Here is a 20,687-nt window from a genome sequence, read left to right as displayed (position 1 = left end):
GCCATCCATAGCCAGCTGTCATGGATTTGATACCCGGGAGAGGCAGCCTCCGACTTTGACATAGAAATGAAAATCATACCCGTGGTATACTACTGTGCATCTGTATAAAAATGTATCATTTAAATAACTATTCCCGAAATAGGTGACGATGAATAAAAGTATAGATTTCATCTACTGAATGTATCGTTCAACCACACCAATCTGAGGCATTCAATAATGCCACTTTGGGCGGTTGACCATGTGACTTCGTGAATCAGCGCGTTTTCCAGCGCGTCGTCGAATCTTCTTAGAGAATCACACTAAGATCAACCACACCAACAACCACACAATCCACCGTTCCAAAGCCAAGAATCTCAACAACCTTCAAAACGTCTTCTCTCAGCCGGACCCTCAAAATGGTCGAGGGGGAATGAAGCGCACTGCCTCCCCCACTCGGGCAATCTCTCCACCTCCACTTCGGCGAAGAGTTGAATCAACAGTGAACAGTATGTGCAGGACAGTGCTCGTGATCTGGAGTGACGGAACTAATTTGCCTGCAGAAAAATCAGTCGCTTCTTTTTTCACGCCTACTTCACAGAAAAAACCCGAGGCAATTACATGGCGGGTTCTGGAGGCGGGTCTTGTTATTGGAAAATACTTGCCTGAGAAGAGTTCGACACTTCCGTCGAAAAATAGGAAGATAGCTGCGTTTGATCTTGTAAGTTCTAAGCTAGAATCATGCAACCCGGATCTTGGTTAGAGGTAAAGGTAAAGGGTTGTTGTACTTGTACTAAGCTATCTTCTATGAACAGGACTCAACATTCATTAAGACTGCATCAGGGAATGTATTTCCCAAATCTGCAACAGACTGGAAATGGTGGGATACGACAGTCCCAGGGAAAGTGAAGGAATTGAGCTCTGATGGGTAAGTCCTTGCAAGAATTTTCTCAACGATCCGAGATCATAGTAGACTAATTGAGAAACGACCACAGTTTCCAAATTGTACTTTTCTCCAATCAAAAGAAAGTCAGCCTTAAGAAAGAAAAGGCCGGTGATTCAAAGAGTCTTTCGAATTTCAAAGAAAAATTAACTGCTATCATGACACAACTTGATCTTCCCATGAGTGTATACGCTGCTACCGGAGACACGGAGTATCGCAAACCTCGCCCCGGGATGTGGAAAGAGTTTTCAGAGGACTTTGATTTAGATGTTGTTGGTGTTGATTTGGCAAAATCTGTATATGTGGGTGATGCCGCTGGACGACCGGGAGATCACTCCGCGACAGATCGGTGAGTTGAGGTGCTTATTTGATCGTTTGGGTTAATTGGGGCTAACTCTGTTAGGGGATTCGCGGTAAATGTTGGTATACCATTCAAAACCCCGGAAGAATATTTTCTTGGGAGGGATCCAGAGCCTGTTTCGGGACTTTTTGATCCCAAAGATTTTCTTGAGGTTGAGCCGGAATCACGTATGTTTAATCTACTAGATTTGGTTATACCTACAGGGTACATGGAGCGCAGAATAGACTAACTTGATTATAGCATTTGAACGAAAACATCCCATTGAATTGGTTCTATTCTGCGGTAGTCCTGGCTCTGGAAAGTCATCGTATTTCTGGAAGAACCTTCAACCATTGGGCTACGAACGTGTGAATCAAGATATTCTCAAGAGTGTAAGTTGGTTGGTTAACGGTTTGAAGAGGCTTTCACTAATTTTATCCACCAGCGTCCGAAGTGCCTCAAAGTTGCCAAGGAATTCCTCGAGGCGAAGAAGTCAGTTGTTGTGGGTGAGTTTTGTTACTAGTATCTCGCGTAATGTATCATACAGAGGACTGACCCTTGTACGCCTTTTCATCAGACAACACGAATGCAGACCCAGAGACAAGGAAATATTGGACAGATCTCGCGAAAGAACTTTCTATTCCAATCCGTCTAATCCACTTCCTCTCCTCGCCAGAATTATGCAAGCACAACGCCGCTGTACGCGCAGCAAATAAGACCCTGGTATGTTTATAATCCTCCAAAAAAGCGATTTAAATGACGAGCTTGTATTGCATTACGCGGCATAATTTGAAAGTCAATCCCGAGAGATTGAAACGTCTGCTAACTTTTCGATAGAATCCCGAATCCCGGACCTCGTTGCCGGGAATTGCGTTTGGGGACTTTAAGCGTAGATATCGTGAACCTACCCTCGAAGAAGGCTTTGAGGATATTCATCCTGTTCCATTCCGGTTTGTTGGTGATGAAGCGGCGAAGGAGATTTGGAGCCAGTATTGGGTTTGATTGTTTATTTTATTACGAATGAGCTTAGGGTATTGGCTTGAACGGGCGAGTTGGTGTATTCGCCACCTGCCAGTATCTTGTTGGAATAAAATAGAATATTTGATCATCTTCAGTTCATTGCTTAGACGTTGATGTACTGCAGTCCCTAGTACACTATTCTATACCTGGTCAAATAGAAAGATGCACGGTGCATAGGCCTACCAAGAGTTATACTGGTCTAACTTGGTTATAGATGTCATGTATTATAGTATGGTGGTGGACGGCCTCCAGGACTGATAACCCTCACATTAATAAAGTGCGAACCCCAATACCGATTCCCAATAGCATGAACCCTACATGATTCACCAAAACCTCTCAAATAATCATTAATTCCATTCGTACTAGATACCTCGGCCTATCCCAGGTGTGCTTAAGTGGCGGATTCCAAGTTCAAGTGGGTCTCCAAACTTCTGGCTGGATTACTTTCTTCTTCCGTTTCCGTCGGGCAAATTGAAAGCTCCGAGGCAAAATTCCAACCATCGCCTATTAAACTACTGCAACCCTCGATAAATTACGAATCAACTAGCGAGGGTCATTACATACAAGCAAATGATTCAAAATGCTTTCAATTAATATTCCAAAACATACAACGCCAGATCAATATGAACTGGGCGAAGTTCCATCTCTAGTCGTGGAACGACCCACAGATATTCTTATCAAAGTCCAGGCCGCGAGTATCAACCCGATTGACGTCAAGAAGGCCGCAGGTGCAACGAAAGCTGTTCTGAAAGATAGGTTAGTTCTGCATCCCCGGTTTCCTTTCCCTGGCCACTTTCTAATTTCGTGTATAGTTTCCCGTATAAAATCGGATATGATTGTGCGGGTATAGTTGTTGAGACTGGGTCTCAGGTAACCCGCTTCAAATCCGGTGATGAAGTCTTTGTTCGATTACCGGAATGTCATCGAGGGTCTATGAGTGAGTATGCGCGGTCAACTGAGGAATTTGTCGCGATGAGACCGAAGAGTCTATCTATGGCAGAAGCGGCTTCGATTCCATTGGCGTGTATGACAGCGTTGCAGGCTTTGAGGGGCTATGAGGGGAGTCTTGAGGGAAAGACTGTTTTCATACCTGCTGGTCGTAAGTTTATCCCTCTGAAAACGTAGTGAATGGGTTTGGTTGGTGCTTGAATGCTGATTTTATGATAGTTGGTGGGACTGGTCTTTTCGCTTGTCAATTAGCGAAGAATATCTTCAAGGCTGGGAAAGTGATTACTACAGTTTCAACGGCAAAAGTACCCAAAGTCAAAGAACTTCTAGGCGAGGGGGTTGTGGATGAGAGTAAGTATTAGTTTTAAATTATCTCAGTCTTCTTCTCTTTCCACTTTTTAAACCCTCAAAAACTCACATCTGCCAGTCATTGATTACAGAAAATCTGATCCGAAGAACGTTATTCCGCCGAAATCTGTAGATTTCATCTTCGACACTACAGGGAATGCAATGGATTACCTATCTCTAGTCCGAGAAAAAGGCGCCATTATCACGGTCTCAATACTCACTTCAGGCGACGTTCTCCAAAATTCCAGTGTCATGCGCCGATCACCGGATAAACAGGATAAAGCTATTGTGCCATTTCCTATACGTATCGCTTTGAATATCATGGATCGTATTCGGGTGATGCGGGCATCGCGTTATGGCGTAAAGTACGCTTCTATCTTTTTGGAGCCGAATGCCGTTGATCTGGATTCTATTCGGGGGTGGGTTGAAGATGGGAAGTTGAAGACGGTTGTTGGGACGAAAGTGGAATTTAGGGATATTCAGGCCATTAGGGATGCTTGTCAGGTTGTTTTTGATGGGAAGGGTGGTGTTGGGAAATCTGTGGTTGTGTTTGAATGATGCGGTTTCAAGAAGTCTTCGAAGGCATGTCACAATATTTACTAGTATTAATTCTGAAACAGCTAGCTTCTGTAATAATAAAAAATTACATGGATAATAGATAAAATTTCGACTCTCGAAATTACTGAAACTAATATCTCTTTACCTCCACCTTCTGCACACTCCCCAAACCCCAAAAACTCACAACCACCGATAGAAATCCCAAAGAACAGTTGTACCACCAACCAGCCTTATAGCCAAGTAACAAACTCTCCATAGTCTCTGGTTTCCCCGTTCTAGCCGTGATCTGTCTTGCAATCAACGCCGACGTAGCAACCTCAACACTCTTTCCAATCTGTGATAGCATACTGAAGACTCCACCCGCCAGGGCCTGTGTCTGGGATGCAAATGCGGCTGTCATTACTAGAATGGCAATTGTAGACATAAGGTCCGCACCCAGGGGATTGAAAGCCATTGCATGAAAGGGACCTCGCCAATAATCTGGTCCGTCAAGGTTGCAAAGGATGGTAAATAAGAAAGGGGCGATCCCGCTCACAAAACAGGCGACTGGAACGGCAATGGATGGCCGTACGCGCGGAAGAAATGCACCGATGGCAATGTTCATCAATAAACCGCATATAGGGGCGGGGAGGAAGTATAGGGATGCTGTCAAGGTAGACTTGCCCAGGATATCTTCGAAATAGAGGGCTGCGAGTTGTTCGCCGGCATTTAATGTACCCCAGACAAGAAAGACAGTCATACACACTAATGTAAATGGCAATTTGGTCCATGAAGCATTTGGAATCAAAGTCGGACGTGAAAGTCGAGACTGGCGACGCATCCAAAGTGCAAATACCGGTAGAAGGATCATTGCTGTGCATAAAAAGACGATATTCATAGATTCACGCATTTTTTGACCTGCATCCGTGCCCGTTGCAACGGCTAACTCGAATGAAAGAAGTGCAAGACATGTGCTAATGATCAATGCACCGACCCAGTCAATATCACGCACAAGACGTGAAAATGATGCCTTCGTCAAGTCGGCATCTAAATTACGGGGAAGTGCCCATACTGCCAAAGCAAGAACAGCAGCATTGAGTATAGCCGTGGCATAAAAGCCCCAGCGCCAACCGACCGTATCAGAAAATATACCTCCCAGCTCCAACCCCAATCCAAACCCAACAGCTTGACCACCACCCATAGCAGCAAATGCAATACTACGACTACGTGGACTGCTATTTGCGGGAAAGACATGTCCGGCAGTAGCGAGAGCTCCAGGAAGCCAGAAAGATGCAGCTAGACCTCCTGTTACTCGCAACGTGATAAGTTGAGTTGAGGTCATTGCAAGGCCTGCACCAAGTGCACTTGCGGTTTGGAGTAATCCACCAAATAAACAGGATCGTCGACAGCCAAGGATATCAGCGACCGCACCGCATGGGAGTAGTAGGAAATCACAGGCAAGTACGAATGCGGAGGCTGGCCAGAGCTGTAAACCTGGTGGTATATGCAAGTCTTTTGAGATCACTGGAATGCATACAGTGAGTAGTCCAGCGAGAAGATTTCCGATACCGGTGATGCGGGTAAGAGAGGCATTGATTGCAATGGTTCGTCCGAGCGAGATAGGTGCATCTGCTTCGGCTTCCATGGCCATACTCGCGAGCGTGACTGGGGGATTTGGCTGCGGACCCGAAATTAATGACTCTTCAGAATTTTCGAGAGAAGGCATAACTAACTTATTACTTTCAATGGAATAAGGTCCGTGCCAGTGGCTTTTGGTTCATAGGCAGGGTGAAACGGCAATGCGATGGCCGGCAAGTTCAAGTTGCGGTTTAGGTGGCATCGTTTTAGCAGGATTGACTAATATTACGGATTTTGGGCGCTGACAGTACAACTCGAAGATCACGACTCGGCGCTTGGTTTTCTATGCGTTCAGAAAGATTGAAAATGGGATATTCTGATAACTGAACAGACCCAGGTCCTCATGACTCCTCATAGTCGAAAAATATGCTGATGCTCGATAGAAAATTCAAATGCTGACGCATCTGTTGGGAATATCCAGCATGACTCTAATATACAGGGCTGTATATGTTCCACAAGTAAGCTCACGTAGGATTTGGATAAATCTTTTCAGTAACAAAGAAAATCTTGATCAAGTGGGACGAGTAACACGGAAATGAGAACTTGCAACGACGCGGCTTCATGGCAATTCGTAAGACCTTTTTATTGAGTTGTTAAAAGAGTAACGCCAATATAATTAACCATGAGCAGCTTTCCAAGAGGAGTAATGGTCAGCCAATGTCTCCCCCAAAGGTCGATAAGTAATATTCAATTGATCCACACTAGCACGATTGTCGATACCAAAAGGAATACCAAGATTCAACCTCAGCCATTTCTGACTTAAACCAAGCACAGGCCCTGACATACGGACCAATGCGTTTGGAATCTTATTCCGAGGTATCCGAGAAGATTGAGTGATAGACCGGAACATACGAGATAGTTCCACAAATCCGTATGTCCTATTATGCGACAGAATGTATCGTCCATGAACGTCCGGTCTTTTAGAAGCTTGGATATGGGCGGTTGCCACATCTCGTACGTCGACTATTGCAAACCACATATCGGGTACTCCTAGAAAAAGTTGACCGCGTAGTAGCTGGTCAAATAAAGACAGACTGCCGGACTCCGACGTCGGTGATAAAGATGGTCCTAGTACGAGGCCCGGATTGATTGTCACGAGGTTCCAGTGTTTCGGGGATGATTGTGCTTGATACATTTTCCAAGCTTCTTTCTCGGCGATGACTTTGGAGTATGGATATGCGTTGTATTCGACTGAGCTTGTTTCATTGAAGTATTCCGTGGAAAGTGTTTTATCTTTCATATTTAAAACGTCTGCGTTATCACCGAAGATAGCTGCGACGGATGAAGTCAAGACGACAAGTTTGACCGTCTCGCATTTTTCAACTGCATCGAGGACATTTTGTGTTCCTCTAAGAGCGGGCTCAACGACTTCTTTCTGTCCGTTGCGAATCTTGTTCTCGATGATGAATGGGGAGGCGATGTGATATACGACTGAACAGTCTTTCATTGAAGCTTCGAATGAACCCGCCTTCAGCAAATCCGCTTCGAATAGTGTCAATTTCCCGGGCCATTTATCTTGCATATCAAGGAGGTGTTGGATCTTCTTTCTGTTTTTGGCGCTGCGAATAGTGGCGTGGACTTCGTTTCCTTGTTCGAGTAACTGCTGAACGACATGGCTTGCGATAAAGCCACTCGCACCTGTGACGAGGGAGATTTCTCGTGACATGTTCGGATATGCTCAAGTGGTTTTTGGATTTGAGCTAATGGAATGAATTATGCATGCGCCGTTAACATATATATACGTACATGGATATCACTCATTCCAAATTGCTCGTCACGTGTATTCAAGGTTCTGATCTGAGACTGTACTATGTAGAGTGGCAAGAATGGACATGAATGGCCGGGCTGCAAATTGCCCCGATTCCGTTTGGTCACAGTGGAGATGGCAAACTCTATCTAATATAAGCACTTTGATTATTGTTTCGTCCTTGGTTGTAGAAGTGTTATGCACTTGGAATCGTGAGTAGAGTTTAATATAACCCATAGTAGGTCTTAATCTAGAGAAAGATTACTTGTGATAACAGTATTAGTATTTATCATCGCGTAGTGCATGGAATATAGTAGATGCAAGTCGCATAATAAAGGCGCTACGAAGCGTGTAGCTCACAACTGGAAATTCATATTCGTTAAAGAACTGACCAGATTTTAAAGATCAGTGCTTAGCATGACATAATAGTTCGACCTTTTTCTCGACGAGTCTCAAAAGGAGAATCGATTAAAGGTGTGAAAATTCCGTCTCCTCGAATCCTATGGAAACGGACTAGGAATAGTCGTAATAGTAAGTGCGCTTCTACGATTTCTTATTATCCCGGAGGGCAATTCAATGAACTTCAAGTTCAAGTTGAAGAATAGATGCAACCTGTATAAAAATCTGGCTCTAACCAGGTTTTCTGCGGAGATTATCGCTAGCATCAGAGATATGATGTGGTCAAAGCAAATGCTCAAAAGACCACCGCGACCATTATAACAATCTAGCCAGTTGCAAATTGAGCACTTACCTGTTCTTCTCTCAACGCCGACGAACGGCATTCGGTACAATCGCAAACCCGTTGTAACTGTGTGGGTCATGTTATTGCTACCTCGGACAAGACAACGCCATGCATTTAGTAAACGGCGTCGTGGGGATACAACAATATTTAGATGTGATAGAGTCCATAAATAATCCTCTGTCGAGTTAATTGTGAGATAACCCCATACTTCTTCTTTCTTTCTCTCCTTTCTCTTTGCAGCAAAACTAACCTTTGTTAATGGTCGTCTGTATACACTCAAGCTCCCACCGATTCCGGGACGTTCTTACCATTTTAGTCTTAGCGCCAAAATCTTAAATTGCTAGCGAGTGGCGATTCAACCGGGCCGATTGTCTATCCGTACATGCTCTATCGGGTTGATGATAATCTGTATTTGGGTACCATGTTAGCAGTATATCATAAATTCAAGATTAACGAAATGGAAGTTTGCCGAGGTTGAATTTGGTCTTAATTAGAACCGACAGTTACAATTTCATTTATATTCAGTTAATCATTGTTCTATTCTCGAGTACTTAGTAAATGCAATAAGTCAAGTCTCTCGAATAGGCAGTTAAGCAAGACAATCCAAATCACTCGAAAACAATGCCGGACTCTACTCTCCTCAAAATTGCCGGGTATGGTTCTCTTTTCGTGGCTATAAAGCACGCAGTAAGTGAACCCATAAACTCCAATCCATACCAAAAAGAAATGGAGAAAGAAAAAGACCGACTAATTCCAATAAACTTCAATTCAGACATCAGGAAAAGAATTCCAATCCCTTCGACCATTTCAAGACTTACCTAATATCGCATACACGCGTAGTACAGTCGGGTGGTATCAAGGAAGTGCCTATTTAATCTTGACAGGTATTTAACATTCTTCTCCTATCTCGGTTTCACCTGAAAAAAAATGGCATTTTGTGGATGAGGATGTCGTAGTAACGATATTTTTAGCTCTACTTAATCTTAGCTGGGCTAAGAATCCTGAGTCCCTGAAAGAACCGCTTCAACGTGCCATGGCTGCTTTGTTGGTTCTTATTGCTTGGGCTAGTTCTGCTTGGTATGTGAGAAGGGGGGTTAGATCTAGTGGGATTCTTACGGGTGTTGCTGGTTTACTTCAGGCTTGGGCAGCTCTTCATTGAAGGGCTAGAAAATGTATACCTATGCAGTACTATAGTATAGTACAGTAGTGGATGAGGTGCTTCGGGAAATTTCCGAAGGGGTTGGATATACTTACTGAAGTATTACTAGTCTACTAGTGGTAGTTCTTTTAAGAACTTTCTAAATTCATATTAATGAAATGTGACCCATTGGAATAGCGCTGAATGTTTGAATTTAGACCAAACAGCACATCCTAAAAGTACCCATCATAGCACTGATTCTGCAGAGAAGGATTATCTTTTCCGCTATATTGCCCGTGAAGAGTTTAATGAACTCCTATACTATCCATCTCTAAACCTGCTGCTGCTGGGCACTGCATAGTAATTCACAACCAAACTCAATAATAACATCCCGAATCCATTTAACCACATTTCCTCTAGTGCTACTATGATAGAAACGCCAAGATAAGATAATGACGTGTTGTGGATCTATGCGCTGGCCCCAATTAAATATCCCCGAGACATTTATCTCTCATGGATTATGTACAGTACTTTTTACTGGTAAGGCTGGAATAACTCAAGTCGTGATTGTCAGGGCGGTGCCACGTGTGGCTTTGGTACTAGTGGAGGTTAATATTTAAAGTAGACGGTTGCTGTGCCGTAATGGAAGAATCGTTTGTTGGTGGTGATGGATTTAGGCGGGTTCGTACTTTTGTCACTTGTTTGTTGGTGGGGTTGGGTATGTATGCCCAAGAGTTCGAGTTCATTGATTGTTGTGACTGGTATACTATTAGTAGTGTGACTCATTCAAGTAGACCATAGATCACTTGATCATTACACTAATGATAACTAACGTAGTTGTTGCTAGCGTGTCCTAATGTAGGAACAACCTAGAATATGATAGTGGATTGAGATACGGTGTAGGACTTTATGCTACGGTACCGATCCACGAAGAATGACTTAGAACAAAAAGATAATAGATGTAATATAATATAGTAATATATACAACGACACATTCCAAGCTCGACTTGGGAACTAATCAAGAACATCTCCAATGAAATCGTCTCCTCAACTCAAGTTTAGTCTATGAGGTACAAGCGGGGGGTATATAAAAAAGGGAATGGACGGGCAATAGCCCTGCATAATCAAAATGAAAAGAAACACGTTCCAGACGAGGAAATAAAATAGAATAGAGGGACTCGAGAGACAAGGAAAGGCATGACCGGGCGCGAGTAAGTAGTCGCAGTAGAATCCCGAATCGTGAGTCGTGAGTCGTATCATGAGACATTAATCGTTAGTGGCGACTTTATACTTCTTTTTGTTTTGCTTTTGGTCTTTGGTATCTTTTTTTGCGCCGTGTCTATGGTCATTATCGTAGTCGTTGAAACAATCGCGAGAATATGCGGGAGGAGAAGACGAATCCTGGCAATTCTGATTTTGGAAGTCAAGTCCTTGAGACGAGATCTTGGAAGAATCGGAAGAAATTCTTCTTCATCGATTTGGCACCACATGACCCAAGACCAGTTTCCCCTGCCGGAGCTACAGTCATGGGCCCCACGATATCCTCGTCGCCCATTTCGGGAAACTTGTTATCGTGAAGACGAGGAATGCGAACTGACTCGGCAGGACTGGGGTTCTGGGTCAGAGTCAGAGCGACGCGATCCTCAGCGCCGAGGTCGGTGAGAAGGGCCTTGTGGGCGGATTTCCAAGCGAGGTTAATTGAGTCCCATTTTGAGACTGTGAGTTTGTAGATGTTTGAGGTTACGCCGTAATGTTCGCCTGTGCGAACTAGATGTTTTGCGAAGTTGCAGCGGGCCATATCCCAATCAGCTCGGAGTTGATGAAAAGATTCCATATCCCGGGTTTCTGGGCCGTAAGGCTCCGGCACAATAGTGAAGTTTGCATGGCCAAGCTTGTTAGCCCATTCATCTGAGGGCGAAGAAAGGGTGAAAGGTGCTGGGCTCGCATCTCCAGAAACAGTGCGCGAAGTACTGGCGCGAGGGCGACTCATCGAGGCGAGTGATGGCTTCGAGGAGAGCGGAGGGGATGGTATTCCCATTCCTATCCTAGAGCTAGAGTTGAGACTGCAGCGATGGCTAATGTCGCTAACGTCTGCAACAGATGGCGATTGAAGGGGTGATTGAACACGAGAGGCGACGGCACTGGTTGGGTCGTCGCCCATGAAGGGAGGCAAGAGTGGGGTCGTAGCTTGCTGCGTGTCGTTGTCATCTTGGCTGAGGCTGTTGGCGTGGACGATATCGATTGGCTGTGCGCCTGATTCATTGATGCGCTCCTCAAAGATAGTTCGCGCGGGCGAGGGTGGGATTGAGTCGATCCGACTAATCGGGCTCACAATCGGACTGGCGAAGGCAGATGAAGCGGCCGAGTTGGCGCGGGAGCGAAGGTCATCTGGGTGGACTTCCCGCTCAGGGCTGCCAGATGTTCGTCGCGACTTCCAGCGTGTAGACATAGTTGAGATGTGCGAACCAATGCGCGAGACACCTTTCATCGACAAGCTATCGGAGGCACGTTTCTCGCGCGTAGGGAGATCCATCCCACTATCGGTCAGATCATAGCTGTCCGATGGGTTCATAGGAAAGTAACTATCATCGGCGGGGGTAGGCATCGAGCATTCGAAGTGTTCTAGGTGGGGTATTAGTTGAAATTCTTCGTTTGAGTCATCCCAGGTGGGGAAGATCTGAAAGGCTTTCAGAAGCGTGGACAGGAACGTACCGAAGTATTGATCCTCTAGGGAATCGCGCGCGCATTCTTCCTCTTTCACCCCAGTGAGGTGACTCCTACTCGGACTATCCATAGAATTTCCTAGACCACCAGAAGAAACCAGAGAAGAAACCGAACTGGATACCCGATTATGACCGTGACCGGTGGCGGAAAAAAGAGAAATAGCGGGGGAAGCCGGAGTAGATGAATTAACACTTAATGGCGAGATGGGTTGTGTGAAAGTTGGAGTATCTGAGGTGTCGAGCGAGTCTCGCGGGTCTGTATAGGAAGATTTACGCATGGCGCAAGAGGCGAGGCCGCAGGGCGTCGCGAGGAGTGGGGATGGAAAAGAGGAACAGCCAGCATGGAGGAGCAGACAGAAGACTCTTATTTGATTTGAAGTCACCACGAGGTAGCGGTGAGACGGGGGAAAGAAATCGCGAGCACCAGGGCAAAAGAAGTAAGGCCAGCGCACTGGGCAGAGTGGGAGACACGCTGGCTGGGCAGAAAAAAGAGCCGTTCGTGCACAATCGGCAAACGGGCCGATGCCTAACAGGGGATCCCCGTTGTGCGACGTCGAGGCGGGGGGGGGAAAGGGTAATGAGTGAAGAGGAGGGAGATGGAGGATGAGATGGGAAGAAGAGGGAGAAGAGGAGAAAGAGTAGAGAAAGAACAGAATAGAGAAAGAGAGTCAAAGAGTAAGTCCAAAAGAAGGGAACGCTAGACGTTAGTGGATTCTTTGTTTGGGCAAATTTGACTCTGAGAACTTTGGATCGGTCCCAAAGAGGTATAGTGGTTACTACTTTAAGATTAGCGGGAATCTATCGAACAGTCTGGAAGTTCCCCTCTTTCACTCGCATTATACAACACAGAATATACGTAGTAACTCTGTATACAGATCTATCGAGGAAATATTGTTAATTAGTTATTAGATACTAGTACAAAGAGATAGAAATGGTTAGTCTAGAATACATCCTGTATGCTCCTACTCCAATATGATGATTGCCACTGTTGAGACTGCTGATTCTGACAGATCGGCAGGCCTAGACCCGTGGGTACTCTACTTATGATGTCGCCGCTCCACCGCAGAATCCGATTGTTGATGCATCGTCGGTCCGAATCGCCTGCCCTTGACTGACTGACTGTACTCATCAAGTACGGAATTCTACTACTGTTACTACTCACGATAGGTCGTACGGCAGCGCAGCACTCGGTGAAAACCGTAGAAAACGCTGGTCACACCGATTTTTCTGGCCTCTGACTGGATCGGACCTGTACACTGTCTCATTCTCTGTACACTCTACTCTCCGGGTACTCTACAATACACCACGGTACATACTCTCGGTACTCACTCATTCAGTGTACTCTGTAGTGAATACTGACAAGACCAAATAACCACTTCTGCATACGTCAGATCCACATGGTCGGGGACTCGGGGAGCTGACCGTGTCATGTGATTGGCTTGACGGGTGAGGCAAAGGGGCCGACGAGATTTCCGTGGATTTTTCACACACACTTAAAGCCACAGACGTTGAAGAGAACCAGAGGATTCACTGACGGATGTCGCCTAGTGGACGAATTTGGCGGATTGGCACCGGTAGATATTTGGTACAGTGGCCCAGGCCTCGTCAGCCCTTTTTATTTAGTTTCCATTTAACTTCATTAATTTCTATTTTTTCAGTTTGACTTTGCAATTACTATGTTTATACATGCTGTGAGTATGGTGTCTTATGAGATCATACGAAGAATGCATCCAAACTGCTCCATATTCAACTCCTCTTTTGGGCAACTCGGCTCACGACCCTGACCCGATCGCTTCCGTAGCCAATCAGCAGTCCGCCGTGATCGGCAGACCCTTGTATATTGTGGGTCTACAGAGTCTGCCTCTGCTCTATCAGTGATTATATACAGTAGTATACACATTGGCATTATTCATGCAAACAATACCATAATTAATGGCCATTATAAACACAATAGTACCCATTGTTACCTATGTAGAGATTCACTGCATGTCTCAATTTCATTATTAGCACGGGAGATCTACTACTGTATGCACTAATGTCTGCCAGGTGCTGGGCATACGAGATCGCTCACCTGAGATATTCCCGTCCAGATCAATATTAACACCACCACAAACCCGATGGGTTACAATCAATATAAACCCGCTCTTTGCCCTGCTGAGCAACGGACTTAAAGGCAAAAGCATAATAGACAATGACCAAAAAGTATCTCATACTACTACATATGATATTAATGGCGTATATCTTTTCATTAGTCTAGGTGCTCGACTGTCCCTTTATCGCTTATTTGATCAGTACTGCTAGTATGGACCAAGGGCATTGAGTGGATAGGCTTCATGACCCCTTTCGGTCATCCTAATGCCATTTGTAATCTGCTAGGAAATACATACAAAGTACACCAACGGCTTTTCTAATCCACTTTCTCTTTTGCGTATACTGTACTACCATATCGTTGAGCAGGACTAACCACTCCCGCATCTAGCCCTGTCAATCAACAATACACTTACAAGTAAATTTCGCAGAATAGCGAGCTATCACTACTTCAAAATACCCATTAGCAACTTCCATATACTATAGGTAGTCACTCAGAAATACCTTACTATTCATACCTCATCCATCTCGTTCCAGTATCAGAATGCCCTCCCAAGGGATACCCCCACTACCCCGCTTATTCTCGATTGTCAACGAAAGGGCGTGCGGGGGCCGAAAAAAAGGTCCAGCTTGAGTTCCTCGATGGTAACGCCCTCAACTCAGTGACCAAGTGCTCAATTCAATTAAGCCCGTACGATTCAAAGACTTATTTACACATTTACGAGTACCGACACACTCATTTTACATCAACTAAGTAAAAAGTTCTACGAACGACAAAGACAAAATAAACCTTCTCCTTCGCCATCGCCATCGCAAGTTACGCCCACCACCTACAAAATGTCCAAAGATAACGAAGAACCTCACCACATCGTGGCAATCGAAGCAATTCACTGCAAAATCCCATCATTCACCTTACCATCCCCCCACACAAAAGCAATCTACAACTGGACAACCCCGTCGGAACTAGAATCGCGGGTAAAAGACGCAACGATAATAATAACAACAACCATCCGACTAAACGCCGAGATTCTAAATCCACTCAAAACGCCCAAATTGCGCCTCATTGTGATTCTCGCTTCTGGCACGGATTGCGTTGACAAGGATGCTGCGCGGGACAGGGGGATTCCCGTTTGTAATTGTCCGAGTACGAATATTGATAGTGTCAGTGAGCATGCTATTGGACTTTATTTTGCTGTTCGGAGGAAATTGGTTGATATGACTAATTCTGTACGAAATGTGCCTGATTCATTGAATTTTGATACGGAGTGGAAGAGTAGTGGGTCTTTGAAGGGGAAATTGAAGAGTATTGATGGAGGTGCGCCGTTATTGTGTAGTCAGGAGACGATGGGGATTGTGGGGTTTGGGAATTTGGGGAGGAGGATTCGGGGGATTGCGGTTGGATTGGGGATGAATGTTATTATTGCTGAGAGGAAAGGGGAAGAAGAACGGGTTAGGGAGGGCAGGGTTGGGTTTGAGGAGGTTTTGAAGAGATCTACGGTTTTGGTGTTATGTTTGCCTAGAACGTCTGAGACGGAGAAGTTGATTTCTACTGAGGAGTTTCGAATGATGAAGGCCCAGACTGTATTGATCAATGTTGGTCGTGGGGGGGATTGTGGATGAGTGGGCTTTGGTTGAGGCGTTGAGGGAGGGGAGGATTTGGGGGGGCTGGCTTGGATGTTTATGATCATGAGCCGGTTGGGAGGGGGGATTCTCCTTTACTTGAGAAAGATGCGTTGGGATTGAATTGTGTTTTGAGTCCTCATCTTGCTTGGTTTGCTGAGAAGACGTTGGAGAATTTACAGACTGGGGTTAAAAATACGGTTGAGCAGTGGTGTCTTGGAAATACGATTAATAGGGTTGCATGAGGGATGGAATAAGTTTATCTGTTGTGACTTAAAAAGAAAAAGATAAAATAGAGAGCTAGATGCTTGAAATCCATGGGTTTTATTGATTATATTCAGAAGAGACTTGCAATTAGTTCATGTAATGTAGGCTTGAGTAGAATTGATAGATGATGTTTGTCGAGCTATGATTGCTCTATATCTTCTCTACAGGATAATTAGACCAAATTTCGTGTTAATGAATCAATGAATACCGTTCAAATTTTTCCAAGCTAGAAATCTTTTCACCTTCAATATGCAGCTAGAGACTGTGGCGTTGTTGCTCAGACCTTGCGAGCTAACACTTACAAGATCTTCAAATTTGTTCATCGCCGAGCCTAAAGAAAACGGCCCGTTTTGGATCCACTTAACGGTTGAGCCCCTTCGGAAATTTCTAATCGGTCTTCGTCCGAAATCGACAAGAATCATTCCCCTCGCTAACTAATGCATGCCCCGCCAAAGGTGTAAGAGCTAGTTGAAATTGCGGCATTACTACCAACGAGAGTTCCTAAGATATCGGCTGACATTGCCTTCTTTTCTTTCTGTAATTCTAAATGATTGACAGTATTATTTCTGTTGCCTTGCACATTCCAAGTTGATGAAATAGAACAGGGAATTTTGAGAATCAATTGCGTGCATGAAGATTTCCGATGTGACTATATCATGCGATGAATATACAGTTGCAGCGCGGTGTAAAAATAGACATCACACCACCAGCTGAATGAGACAGTGAAGCAGATTACTTTTTACTGATAGCAGGCATCAAAGCTCCAACCGGGGGTTCGTTCTTCTTCTTGAACTCATCGCACATTTGCTCCATTGTCACCCACTCCACCCCCTCGTGCTTATTGATGTACTCGATGATCCTACAGCATGTAATCGCATTAGACTGTGTCCCTGTTGGTCACACCCGGTCCGTGTCTTACCTTTCATGCATAAGGAGTACATGAGGTCTCCCCGATACATCCGGATGAATCGTCATAGGAAAGACAAACTCATCGTACTCCCGGTAAAAATAGTCAAAGTGATCCTATATCAAAGCCTGTTAAAACGACCATAACAAAGCAGATTCAAACCAGGATCTCTCGAATAATTGCAATTCAAACTACCCAGGCGAGACATAAAACTCACCTTCCATATATCCTCTACATCTCGCGGATTCACCCATCCATGACTATTCGCAGAATTCTTGATAAACATCATCGGCGGAAGATCATCGATATACCAACTTCCCGGAATCTCCACTAATCCAGTCATCTGGCCCCGAACCAACGGCTTCATCCATGTTTCTGCCTTCTGACTGTAATCAATTTTCGTCCACGAGTCACCGGTTCGTAACCAGTACATCTGACAATCCTCATGAGACATTGAATGATCGTATTCAATCCCGTACGCAAGTAATTGCTCCACCATCTCGGCACTAGCCTCCCACCACGGTGCAACGACTCCACGAGGCGGCTTACCGCAGAAATCAGTCAGCATTTTGTAAGTTTTGTCGAGGATATCGCGCTGTTGCTCCTCGCTCATACTGGCTGGGTTCTCGTGTGAGTATCCATGAAGTCCGATCTCGTGTCCTGCGTCTCGAACTGCAGCGCATTCTTCTGGGAATGTTTCTAGTGAGTGGCCTGGAATGAACCAGGTTGCTTTGATGTTATGTTTTTCGAACATTTTGAGTAGTCGTGGTGTACCCACGTGTCCGGCCCAAAGTCCTGTTCGAGGACAAAATCAGCTAAATGTGTAATAGAAATATTGATGTCAAAGTAGTAAATTACCCCTGCTGATATCGCTGACGCTGTCTTCGCCGCCGTAGGAGCCAAGCCAACCGGCGACAGCATCTATGTCGACGCCATAGCTAACAAGGACGCGCTTTTTGCCCATTTTTTTTATCGGAGGGTTAAGTTTGAAACTGTAGGGTTGCAGCACGATTATTAGATCAAGAGACTGAATGCGTTCTTCTAATGATAAAATATTCGGCGAAAAGCCGTCTTGTTAAAAGATGACCAGGATGGAGAGGGGAAGTTGAGGGCAATTGCCAAGTTGATGCTGTTTATCGCGTATCCCCCCATCGTTGTAGCACATCAAAGGTGGGGGTGTGCACCTTTCACCCACGTTTAATCTGGAAGAGCTCTCGGATCTCGTTTCAGGAGGAGTTGAGCTATGCCGTGGCACAGTTGAGATACGTGAGGAGCATGGAAAAGTACGATCTGAGCGGAGACATTGACATGAAGTGACTTTCATTCAGCAGTGTCTTGGGAGGTCAAACCTGGTGCTTTTTTAATGAGTACGCTCGATTGATACAATACATTGATACTGCGAATTCGAAGGTTTGCCGTATTTTTAAGAGTATTCCGAACCAAGAGACGCTCGTTCTCCATCATGAAAAGTAGAGATAGATGGCACTTGATATCCAAATAATTGGACAGGTTACTCATACATCAACATTTCGATATGAATTTCCTGATTTAGAGAGCACTCGACCAATACCTCGATGTACCTCAACTTGAAATGCTTCAAACGGATATCTCTCTCCATCGACACTGATATCTCCGTCTTGTTTCCAAGGACTCATTCGATAAGCAGAGACCTTTCTCATCTCGACATCTTTCAGCTCATGGCATCTTCCCTGTGGAAGTTTTATAATGGCTTCAAGTGCACCTGCATACCCTATAGTATCGTCTACCATCATTATATCCAATGATCCGTCATTAGGAAGGGCATCAGGGAAAAAATTGGTGTCCTTGGCGACAATGCACATGTTTCCCGCGTAAAAGCTTGCCAACTCCTCTCGGGGCATGATCTCCCAATCTTGGGGTATATCATCTAGCACGGTACCATATTGGAGCGGTAAACTAGAAGATGGTCCGTCACGGGTTCTCCTCGGATGCTTTTCAATCTTGCGTTTCTCATCTCCTGCGGACTTAAAGGCAAGTTGGCATGGATATTTCGTGTTTCGGGCGATAGTCGCTATAACACCATAGATGAAACGATGATCTCCCATCCATCGTAAATGCTCAGTTTTCAGATCCGAGTCTGCTAGTACACCAAGAGACTGAGATAAGAATGATACCGTGTGTCGTTCACCCTGAGTAATTGAGGCCAAATCTAAAGGCATTTCCAGTCCCTTCACGATTCCTAGAGCAGCTAATGAAGGATCATCTGTACCGAACAGATTCCACGCCATTGCATTTCCGGATCCGCAAGGGATCATGGCTACTGCCACACTCGAAAGCGCATTGAGGGCATCTGATCGTCTTGCTAGCCCGTTGAATACCTCATATGGTAACCCATCTCCTGAGCAACACACAATGGCGTCATATGAATCGAGATCAATCTTCTCTGCTATTTCGCTGGCATGACCCCTGTGACGCGTTTCTTCTAGATCAACCTCGCAATGAGCAGCTGCGAATATCGGTGCAGCGTATGTGCGAAAGTTTGTCAAGGCTGAGCCGCAGAATGGGTTCACCAGAACCTTCAGTCTTTTGCGTCTTTGCGCGAGACCATATGCACGATCGAGGAGATGATCTTTCCATATGGTAGCTTTCTTTGTTTGCTCCAGGCCAACCGGATATTGCAGGGCATTAAGTGGGCCATCTGTTGTGCTGTCCTTGTCCACATATGTTATAGTTAGACCATTTGGAGAGAGTTGCGCGTTCAATACAGCGTCAAAACTAATGTTTTTGGGCCCAAGGTCTATATCAATAGATTAATGAATGTTGGCCCCAGTCCCTCATTTGGAGCGATCTGCCAGTCGATGGGGTAAGGGAACTCTTGTATGAGTTTAAAAAATACCTTTGCTAGAAAGCAAGCCGCAACAATATCGATTTGCATTTTTCCCGGATGGGCTGTCATCTGCGACCGTAGGCAGTCAGTCAATGTCTTCAACGAGTCATTTGATATCGACATATGAATCTTTGATATGTGATATATTTACCATGAAGAACGAGCGACTCTCTGAGCAGTGTTAACGACCTAGACTCATCTACGCGGAATGTTTTGTCGATTGTGGGCGGGTCCATCATGGAGGTGCAGCTTGAGTTCCTGCAAGTGGACGGTGCGAGGATGCGTTAAGGATTGCAGATACAACCGATATCCAACTGAACATTAAAGTGTTGACGGCCTTTGAAAGTAATTGGATCGGCGATTGAAAGATAACGCGGAAGGCAATGGGAAAAGCGAGGAGTGGTAAAGGCGAAGGGAGATTTCCAGCCACATTTATAGACACCTCAGGCAACAAATTGAAGGGGCCGTGGATTTTGTAGATCGTTTGGGATGGAAAAGTTGCGAGACTATATAAGACAAATGAGAGTAAAACTTGCTGAGCCTTTCAAATGGAATTTTATTGTTAGTGAAGGGTTAAAAATACAGTTTTTTGTCTAAGAGTCAACCTGTAGTATGTTGCATCCAAGTACTAACTACTCTGGAGAGCCACCTCCTGAGCTTAGGGCTTCACGAACTTGGAATACAAGGATATCGCTGAACTGGTCACTATCTAAGCAAGAAAGGGAAATACTGGTACAGATTATTAAATTATTTCAGCAATTTAGTATATTCTGAATGGAACCTAGCAAATTGCCGCGACTCGACTATCTTCAATCCATTCCATTCTGCTTTTCTGGCCC

The 20,687-nt window shown here is 44.9% G+C and overlaps 8 protein-coding genes across 8 annotated transcripts; 3 read left to right on the top strand and 5 right to left on the bottom strand.

The window, feature by feature from the left end:
* Positions 1-271: 271 nt before the first annotated feature.
* N7469_011231 (putative DNA 3'-phosphatase Tpp1) lies at positions 272-2,261 on the top strand (the record flags this gene model as incomplete). Its single annotated transcript, XM_056650136.1, has 9 exons — positions 272-485; positions 540-697; positions 792-904; positions 972-1,268; positions 1,323-1,447; positions 1,521-1,651; positions 1,705-1,765; positions 1,837-1,982; positions 2,097-2,261. Coding segments are annotated over 9 exons (1,410 nt in total), but the record flags the coding sequence as incomplete, so codon positions are not given.
* Positions 2,262-2,859: 598 nt separating this feature from the next.
* Positions 2,860-4,133, top strand: N7469_011230 (NADP-dependent oxidoreductase; the record flags this gene model as incomplete). Its single annotated transcript, XM_056650135.1, has 4 exons — positions 2,860-3,035; positions 3,092-3,378; positions 3,447-3,578; positions 3,655-4,133. The coding sequence occupies 4 exons, from the start codon at positions 2,860-2,862 to the stop codon at positions 4,131-4,133; spliced, it is 1,074 nt and encodes a 357-aa protein (XP_056495199.1).
* Positions 4,134-4,263: 130 nt separating this feature from the next.
* Positions 4,264-5,763, bottom strand: N7469_011229 (uncharacterized protein; the record flags this gene model as incomplete). The annotated part of the gene is made up of 2 exons (XM_056650134.1): positions 4,264-5,598; positions 5,650-5,763. 2 exons carry the CDS (start codon positions 5,761-5,763, stop codon positions 4,264-4,266), a joined length of 1,449 nt encoding a protein of 482 aa, XP_056495198.1.
* Positions 5,764-6,366: 603 nt separating this feature from the next.
* On the bottom strand, positions 6,367-7,416 carry N7469_011228 (uncharacterized protein; the record flags this gene model as incomplete). Its single annotated transcript, XM_056650133.1, has 1 exon — positions 6,367-7,416. One exon carries the CDS (start codon positions 7,414-7,416, stop codon positions 6,367-6,369), a length of 1,050 nt encoding a protein of 349 aa, XP_056495197.1.
* A 3,384-nt stretch (positions 7,417-10,800) lies between these two features.
* On the bottom strand, positions 10,801-12,378 carry N7469_011227 (uncharacterized protein; the record flags this gene model as incomplete). Its single annotated transcript, XM_056650132.1, has 1 exon — positions 10,801-12,378. One exon carries the CDS (start codon positions 12,376-12,378, stop codon positions 10,801-10,803), a length of 1,578 nt encoding a protein of 525 aa, XP_056495196.1.
* A 2,647-nt stretch (positions 12,379-15,025) lies between these two features.
* Positions 15,026-15,808, top strand: N7469_011226 (uncharacterized protein; the record flags this gene model as incomplete). Its single annotated transcript, XM_056650131.1, has 1 exon — positions 15,026-15,808. The coding sequence occupies one exon, from the start codon at positions 15,026-15,028 to the stop codon at positions 15,806-15,808; it is 783 nt and encodes a 260-aa protein (XP_056495195.1).
* A 999-nt stretch (positions 15,809-16,807) lies between these two features.
* On the bottom strand, positions 16,808-17,946 carry N7469_011225 (polysaccharide deacetylase family protein; the record flags this gene model as incomplete). The annotated part of the gene is made up of 4 exons (XM_056650130.1): positions 16,808-16,934; positions 16,995-17,098; positions 17,200-17,777; positions 17,841-17,946. 4 exons carry the CDS (start codon positions 17,944-17,946, stop codon positions 16,808-16,810), a joined length of 915 nt encoding a protein of 304 aa, XP_056495194.1.
* Positions 17,947-18,496: 550 nt separating this feature from the next.
* N7469_011224 (sphingosine kinase) lies at positions 18,497-20,084 on the bottom strand (the record flags this gene model as incomplete). The annotated part of the gene is made up of 2 exons (XM_056650129.1): positions 18,497-19,758; positions 20,000-20,084. The coding sequence occupies 2 exons, from the start codon at positions 20,082-20,084 to the stop codon at positions 18,497-18,499; spliced, it is 1,347 nt and encodes a 448-aa protein (XP_056495193.1).
* Between the last annotated feature and the right edge of the window lie 603 nt (positions 20,085-20,687).

This window comes from Penicillium citrinum (genome assembly GCF_028827155.1).
Source record: "Penicillium citrinum strain IBT 23319 chromosome Unknown utg000010l:1.0-1229701.0:1.0-1230130.0, whole genome shotgun sequence".
Classification (NCBI taxonomy): domain Eukaryota; kingdom Fungi; phylum Ascomycota; class Eurotiomycetes; order Eurotiales; family Aspergillaceae; genus Penicillium; species Penicillium citrinum.
Note: the sequence above shows the minus strand (reverse complement) of the source record. Positions and strands in the feature narration are given on the sequence as shown.